Consider the following 9,021-nt stretch of genomic DNA (forward strand, 5'->3'; position numbering starts at 1 on the left):
TACGAAGACTGAGTCAAGTGTGACCCGAAATTCACTGATTTCTTAATATTTCATGAAATAATTTTTTTACAAATCCGATTGATCGTAAGTTCTCCTAATTTGCTTCAATCTATTTTTTCGTGTATCATTCGTGAACATGCAAATTACAGTTCTTCCTTTACGTAACATCTATGACGCCGGGTCAGTCCTGACCCGGCCTTCGGATTTCAAAGAATATTTTCAATATGTTTGAGGTAAACGTAAACGTTCAACCAGGGATTCGCTGGAAAGATAGATACATATTCTGTTAATTTAACCAGTTATAGAACCAGAAATGATTCTCATTCCAGGCCTTTTGGCCGCCACTCAACCTTACAAACGGTATTCTTTGAAATGTTTTTGATATATAAAATAAGAATAACTCACTGTTGTATTCCGTAACGTAGCTGCACTGTATAAAATCACTTATTCCTTTTGTTTAAGTTTATTTCGATATAGATTAATTTAAAAAAGGCAATTTTTCGGGACGGAATTGTAAACACAATTTGTATTACCATGTTCAGGGCCGGTCTCTAAATATCCTTTCTGAATGTGTTTTTGTTAGAATTTGAATGTTTTTTGGTACACTTGTTTTACTCTTTTTTTTGACCCACGAGTTTTTAGTCCCGCGAGTATCAGAGAAATAAGTGTACGTACCAATAGAACACCCAGTAAAAGTGTAAGTATTATCCTAATGTAAAATGACGCACGACCTTAGCGTGTTGATATTTTTTACATACTTTAATAGATATCACAAGCAATAGAAATACGTAGAGGAGTACGACAGGGTTGCATTTTGTCACCGCTGCTATTTAATGTTTATAGTGAAAGCATCTGCCAGGAACCCTTTTGCAAGCAAACGAAGGAATCGTAATCAATGGAGAGGTTGTAAATAATATTCGATACGCAGACGACACTGTACTATTTGCAAGAACAGCAGAAGAATTACAACGATGACTTACAAATATAAATGTTGTATGCAACAATTATGGCATAAGTATCAATATTAAAAAAACTAAGTATATGGTCTTCAGTAAGAACATGACACAACCAACACATATTAGTATAAACGGTATTCAAGTTGAAAAAGTATCAAGTTACAGATACTTGGGTACTTCAATAAACGAAACTGGAGACCAAAACAATGAAATAAAAAGACGTATCGAAATTGCCAGGGCCACTTTCATAATGATGAGGAAATTCTTCTGCAACAGAGATATAAGCATCCCTCTCCGATTAAGAATGCTAAGGGGCTACGTATTTAACACGCTATTATACGGTGTAGAGGCCTGGAATCTCAAGCGGAACAATATGAAAAATATTGAAAGTTTCGAGATGTGGTGCTACCGTCGAATGCTGAAGATAAGTTGGGTTGAAAGAGTTACAAATTTTGAAGTAATGCGAAGGATAGGAAAAGACCCAGAAATTTTGTCAACGATCAAACAAAGAAAACTCGAATATTTGGGCCCCGTGGTGAGAGGACATAAATACGCATTACTTCAAAATATAATGCAATGAAGGAAAACGGAATCCAGGCCGTAGAAGAATGTCATGTCTGCGCAATTTGAGAGAGTGGTTTGGCTATACCACTAATGAACTCTTTAGGTCAGCTGTAAGCAAGGTTAGGATAGCCTTGATGATTTTCAATCTCCGATAGGAGTGGCACAAGAAGAAGAAGAAGACATACTTTAATAGTAGTCAGGATGGCTCAAGCCCCTTTCACACGTCAGTGCAGATTGCAACACGATATAGTGCAACACGATATAGAATTTACATTTAATAGTATATGGAGACAATTAGATGACGAGGAACTGATAAAGTTAAATAACACTAGCTACTTTTAAACACAGGTTCTTAGTTTATATTTTCTACATATATTATCTGTAATAATTAATAATAGCGCACAAAAATTGGTTTAGTTTACAAATGTACGGTGTTTATGTATGATAGTTATTAATAATTATATGTAATAATACCTGTGTAATAGGAAATTCCTCTAATCCCATATTATAATCTATCAATAACACACAAAAAGATTAAAAATTGATCTTATCTTCTGAAATGAATGTATAACAAAATGTTCTTCTTAATGGATTAGCAAAAATTTAGATAGGCATGCAAAATATTGTTTGCTTTCTAAAAGATATATATAAAAGTAATTTTATACGATTTACTGTTTACTAACACTAATATTTCTGATAGTTATTAAACAAAAATTAATATGAAAGTTACCGTTACGTTGGTGGTACTTAGCTTTTATTTTGTTTTAAGTAGTAAGTAAATTCCTGTAATAATATTATAAACAGTAATAATTCTTTCTTATTTATATGAGATGTTTTATTTGATCAATAAAATTTATCACTTTTTACATTCAATAACAAAATTTTACAATAAAAACGATCTCAAACTGCTTCTTTTTGATTGCAGAAGTACGTATATACAAATTCCACTCAATATTACCTTCGTGGAGGCCTTTCCCTGACGTGTGATCTTTTGTACTTTAAAAAATTAAATTCTGTGTTTTTTAAGCATATTTGATATGCATTATATTTGTTGCCAAAACTAAAAATCTAAATTTTGCGTTATAAATTTTGAATATTAGGCTCTAATTTTTGAAACTCCTTTAGGACTGGTTAATGAACGTGATAAATGTTATTGATCTCATAATAATACTTAACACCTTCATAAAATCTGACTTCATTTGCGGCAAAATATAAAAATTAAGTAGGAGACATCCACTTTTCACCTTTTTTTTACCGCATCAACCCCAAGGGTTATTAGCGGGGTGGTATATCTTGGTTAGGATATACAGGCTAGGTTGGATTATCAGGGTTACACTTGGTATATTATTAAAATTTAAAGTTTTGGAAAAACTGTTTCCAAAAAACGGTTTTGGAAAATACAAACATTTTATGTTATGTTACAGTTTGTTATATAGTTTACAATTTTTGATAAAATTTATTGTATTACTGATGTCTTCTTTTAGAGTTTCTTTCAAATTGTGTTTTATTTTTGCTATCGATCTTGCTGTTGAGTACACTGGACAGTCTATCATTATATGTTGCACTGAAAATGGTATTTGATAGGTGTGGCAAATCGGCTGAGGGTCCTTGGAGATGATGTATCCATGTGTAAATTTTCTATGACCTAGCCGCAGTCTGTTAATAACTACTTGGTCATGTCTTTGAGCTGGGAGCGGTAGTAAAGCAGAAGTAACATCTGGTTTGATAATTTTTAATTTTGCTTCTGTTTGGTTCCATTTTACTTGCCAGGTTTAGTTAATGTAAGTTTTTATTAATGTTTTTTGGTCTGAAATTGGTATGTTTTGCATAATAGGAATTGTCATGTTACTGCTAGTTTCTGTTATTCTGCTTTATCAGCTGCTTCATTACCCTTTATCCCAACATGGGATGGTACCCATAAAAATGTTATGTTTTTACCACATGTTTGGGCATTGTATAGCATGTCTTTTATTAATGCTAAATTGGCATGAGTAGGATACATCTGCTTGACACCATTTAAGGCACTTAGAGAATCTGATATAATAAGAAAGTTTGTATAAATGCTGGTACATTGGTTCAGTGCGTTGAAGATTGCCTGCAGTTCTCCAGTATATATGCTACACTCCTTGGCTAGACGGACTTTTCACCTTTACAACACATTTTCATTTAAAGTATTATTCATAAAGGATTTTAATAAATTTTTTATTATTCAGATTCTATTCCACCACCTACGATAAGGCATTGTAGGAAAAGCTGGGGAATAAAAGTGGTAACTTTTTTAATTTGTTTTTTGGGGCCTTAAAATTGACATTCTTAACAAAATTCAGCTTGTTCCTATGTATTTAGAGGTCAAATTCTGACGATTAGAGTTTAGATGGCACACACAAAGAAAAGATTGAATATAAAAAATATTATATAATATATGCAAATATTTATAATTTTTATTCTAAAGATGAAAATATATTTACCCACATGATAATTTATTATATCTCACATTTAATCTTGATATTTGAATAGATTACATTATCTCTTAAGTGTACACTAAACTAGATAAATACAGTTTAATATTATCGAAACGCAAAAAACGAGTGATCGGGTAAGTAATTTCAATGAAATAGATAAAATTATTTTATCTTTTAGAATAAATTACAATATATTAGGCACCTGATATGTGGTTGTTTGTATGCAAAGAGGTAACATATCCCTCTACTTAGGTAGTTTACTATTTTTTTTTGTAACTTAGTTCAGCCAGCACATACGCAGGTATAGCATAACGTGAACCTTACATTTGTTTGGAAACCTCTATATACACTCGCGATCATAAAATCCGGATCACCTTGAAAATTTCAAGTTTCTTGAATATTTTTGCATCTGGTGCAGTAATAACCTTTTTTTTAAGCTAATGTATTTTTTATTTGTCATCAATGTTACTTTTGAAAGAAAAAAAAAACGGTTTTTTATTGTTTTTATGTAAAAAGCAGAAAACAAACCAAATTTTTGAAACAGACATACGAAAGAAAAAATTAAAAATACAGAACGTGGTAAAACATCAGTGGAATTTCAATGACTAATATCGTGTATTGCCTCCCCTTGCTTCAATAACCTCTTGCATGGATTACATGTTGAGGTATGTTATTCCACTCTCTGACTAACAGATCCTTAAGCTCCTGTGCGTTGTTAGGAGGAGGTGTATGGATTTGAATACGTTTTTTCAAATCGTCCCAGAGATGTTTGATGGGATTCAGGTCCGGAGACCTAGCTGGCCAGGGTAACCTCGTAATTCTAACCTCGTTCAAGTATTGCATACTGATCCTGGCAACGTGCGATCGCGCGTTGTCCTTTATAAAAACGGCGTCTTCTCCAAGCCCTGCCATGGTGGGCATAACATGTTCTTCCAGAATCTCCGTAATGTTCCTTCGGGCAGTTAAGGACCCATTTTTGATGAAGAGTAATTCTATGCGGAAGTCGGAAAATACACCTCCCAAGCCATGACCGAGCCTTCACCAAATGGCATACTTGGATCAATGCAAGCTTGTTAAAATCATTCACCGGTTTTCCTCCAAACTCTTACACGTCCATTGGATCCAGTTAGACAGAAACATAATTGATCTGAGAATAGCACTTTGCTCCAATTATTAATTCCCCAATGCGCGTATTGTCGAGCAAAAGCTAGTCGTGCAACTTGATGCGCTCGGCCAAGTGGCGGTCCTGTAGCCATTACCCGAGAAGATAGTCCAGAAGAACGAAGTCTTCTCCTGACTGTTGCAACTCTAACATTGCAATGTCGTACTTCCTGTAGGCAATTTCGATTCACAACTGCAGTTGAGGTCCGGTTTCGTAAAGCCTGAAACACAAGAAAACGGTCATCTCGTGTCGTGATCGTTCTTCTTCGTCCAGAGCCAGATCGTCTGGTTAGCAAACTTGTCTCCTGAAAGCGTTGAAGCACTCGTTGAACCGTAGAAAGGCTTACGCCAACAGTTCTTGCGACTGGCCGTTGAGTGTGACCGTCTTCCATAAGCGCAACAATGCGTGCCGTTTCAACAACAGTCAAGGCATTTTTGGCAAAAAATAAACAATAATAAACACTAATAATGGCACTAATAAACACTAATGGCGGCAATAATAAACGTTTGTTTGTTGCGTTTGAACAGAAAGTCGAAGCACGAATGAGACATTTAAAACAAACGGCAGTTACAGGTACCGTTCATTTTGAGAAGTGTGCACTTTTCCGCGAAATCGGCACTATTGGAATTCTTTGTTACAAAGGAAACCGCTAAGCTGACAACAATTCCCAGAAACATGCATTAGTTTGTATTTGTGTTTTTATTAGTTACGACAAAGCTCGTTAAAAATGAAATAACGGCGATTTTCAAGGTGACCCGGATTTTATGATCGCGAGTGTATTTTTAGAATCTGGCAACTCTGCTAGACAAGTCAACCCAATCATTTTAATTACAACATGCTGTGCATTGCGATTTTTTAGAACAAGTGAAAAGTTTATCTTCAAACATCGGCATTTTACAAGTAAGTAATCAATTTTTTTTATTATTTCATGTCTAATTGGTGTCTGTTCTTTATAAGTTAGATGATATTTAGTGATTATTTACTTGGGTTTGTCAGAGAAAACGACATTTATCGATCATCCATATATGGCTTCTTATGCATTATCGTAAAAAATATACAGAGTTTGTCGAAGTCATATATGGCTTTGTATCCATTTGAAGAGTAATTTATGTAGATATTATTTGTTTTCAGAAATGGATCCCCAAAGGTTTTATCGCAGTTCTAAATATGTGAACACTATTCCCAGTGATGGACGGTTAAGTGACGATGATTATATTGATTTAGACGAAAAATATTTACCTTCTTCGTCTACAAAACAACGTCTTCAGTCCATAGTAGTATCTGAAAGTGATTATTCTGACATTCAGAAGTTGTCGATGTAAGGGCAACTACCTCAATAGGACTCAAACCAGCAGACAAAAATAAATCAATATCTACATCTTAAAACAAGAAAATATTATGGAGGAAATCAAAATTTAAGAGTTATTACGAAAATGATTATGCTTTCTTGGGAGAATCTGAATGGCCAGAATGCATGCAGAGATTGTAGAGTCCTATAGACTTTTTTTAATTTTTATTTATTGACGACTTATTGGATTTAATTGTTATCGAGTCAAATTGAAAATCAGTGCAAGATAACGTCAACAAATCCGGCAACATTACGAAGTATGAAATTAAACAATTTATTGGAATCAGCGTATTTATGTCAATTTTACAATTAACTTCTAGTAGAGTCTACTGGAACTCACGTTTAGGCCAACGACTTTGTTTATCTAGGCATAAATCAATAGCTCTAACAGTTTGTCAGTTTGGCTATACTTAGTTAGTTAAATGGTAACTGGTTTTATAATAGGTTTAAAAGCCCCACCTGGAAAGGGAAAACGCCTTATTATTAGCCATATTGATAGCAACTCAGGATTTGTTGAAGGATGTTTAAATGCCTTTGTTTCTAAAAAGACTGGAGATTACAATATAGAAATAGATGCAGATCATTATGAAAAATGGGTTTAAGATATTTTTTTAAAACTCGAAACAGGATCTGCTATGGTTATGGATAATCGCTACCGGCGTGTAGAACAGTTATCAACCACTAAATGAAAAAAAAACCCAGATTGCTAATTGGCTTACTAAAAAACATAAATAATATGATGAACCAATTTTTGAAAATCGTGTTACTAAACTTAGCACGATGTCATAAAGATAAATATAGTAAATATGTAGTAGATGAAATAACGTGGGAACGGGGGGTAATTGTAGTTTGATTACTGCCATACCATTGTGAGCTAAACCCCATAGGATGTATGTGGACTCAAACAATAGTGAAGTTACAAGGAACAATGTTACTCTCAAATTCAATTATGTAATTAATCTGCTTATTAGTGCCTTTAGCAATAAAAGTGGATAAAATGTATCGAACATTTAGTGAAAGAAGACCAGAATATGTGGAATATTAATAACTTCATTGAAATTACTATGGAACAAGTAGTTGTGGATCTAGGCGAAAATACTTCTGATAAATCGAAAAATGACATAAATGGCTCAGATTAGATTATGTATAATGGTAGTTTTTATTTGAACATATTTTTTTATTTTATGGAAATAAAGATTCAGTTAAAGTGACCCATTTACTAGTACCTACTGTTTCATACCAAGAATTGTTTAAGTACTTAAGGTTTAGTTTTACTTGTGCTAAAAGTTACTAGACGACCATTTTTCTAATCCAATGTCATTAAATCTTATTTTACAATAGAAATTTAATCCTTGAATCAGTCATAAGTTTATTAAATTAAACGGGTAAAGGGTTTTTCCCAAAAATATATTTAATATGGACTAGTTTTCTTTATCTAAGGCATCTAAAAAAGAAGAAAATAATTTGTATGACAATTAATTCATTATAAAATATCCGGATTATTATTTTTTTTTAATAAAAACCACAGGCCTTTGAGTACTCGATTTCCTTTTTCCTCAAACCCACAGATCACCTAACCTCCTCGAACCTGCAAAGTTCTACATTGAAAATATGAGTACAATTTTGGTACTGTGCTGTAATAATATACAGTATGATGCAAATGTATGGAATAAATTCATTATTTCAGAAACAGACGACTTTAAAAAAAAATCTTAAAACACGTAAATTTTAATTTTTGAATGGCCATCAACTGCTATATATGTGTTGAACATTACGTTATCAGTGTCGGCGTAATGACTTATTCGAAGATTTTTTAAATACAAACTGAGGTCACGCGACAGCTCATTTGAAAGGTCTCCTTATCGCCTTTGCAACGATATAATCATTTGAATATTTATTTATACAGATATTGCTGACGACTTTGAGCAATAATACAATGTGAAAGATGGGTAATAAATACTTTCTTAACATTTTCGATAACTTCGGGTGTTATTTGTGCAATTTTCGTTCTGATGCGCTCCTTCAACTCTTCTACATTATTCGGTCGATTTTGATACACTCTGCTTTTTAAATATACCCACAAAAAAAGTCTAATGGAGTCAAATCTAGAGACCTTGCCATTCGATGGGTCCCCTTCTACCTATGCACCTACCTGGGAAAACGTTATTAAGGTAATTTCGTACCTCAACGCCGTAGTGTGGAGGAGCCCCAACATGTTGGTACCACAAATCATTTGTATTTGGAAATAGCGGATTTAGCTGTGGCAACAGAGAATCCTAAAAAAATTCTAGATAACGAGAAGCAGTTAGGTTTTCCTCAAAAAAATATTTCCCTACAATTTGATTGTTTATAATGCGGGCCCCAACATTCACCTTCTCCGGATATTGTGTCCTATACTCTTCCATCCAATGTAGATTTTCACGTGCCCAATATCGATATGTCTGGCGATTTACGTGACCGTTCAGCATAAAAGACGCTTCATCAGATAAAAAGTACCTTTTGTATGAAACCCTTGTCTCTATTATATTT

The 9,021-nt window shown here is 33.6% G+C and overlaps 1 protein-coding gene across 3 annotated transcripts in view; it reads left to right on the forward strand.

Moving 5' to 3' along the window:
- The first annotated feature begins 2,135 nt into the window (after nucleotides 1-2,135).
- LOC140441771 (probable chitinase 10) overlaps nucleotides 2,136-9,021 on the forward strand; it is a 46,795-nt gene continuing 39,909 nt past the window's right edge. For all 3 annotated transcript variants that reach the window (XM_072532683.1, XM_072532682.1, XM_072532684.1), the window contains exon 1: nucleotides 2,136-2,291. In XM_072532683.1, coding sequence (XP_072388784.1) covers nucleotides 2,240-2,291 — 52 coding nt within the window. In that variant the 5' untranslated portion in view covers nucleotides 2,136-2,239. The remainder of the gene's footprint in view (nucleotides 2,292-9,021) is intronic.

The sequence above is a fragment of the Diabrotica undecimpunctata genome, chromosome 5 (assembly GCF_040954645.1).
Source record: "Diabrotica undecimpunctata isolate CICGRU chromosome 5, icDiaUnde3, whole genome shotgun sequence".
Classification (NCBI taxonomy): Eukaryota; Metazoa; Arthropoda; class Insecta; order Coleoptera; family Chrysomelidae; genus Diabrotica; species Diabrotica undecimpunctata.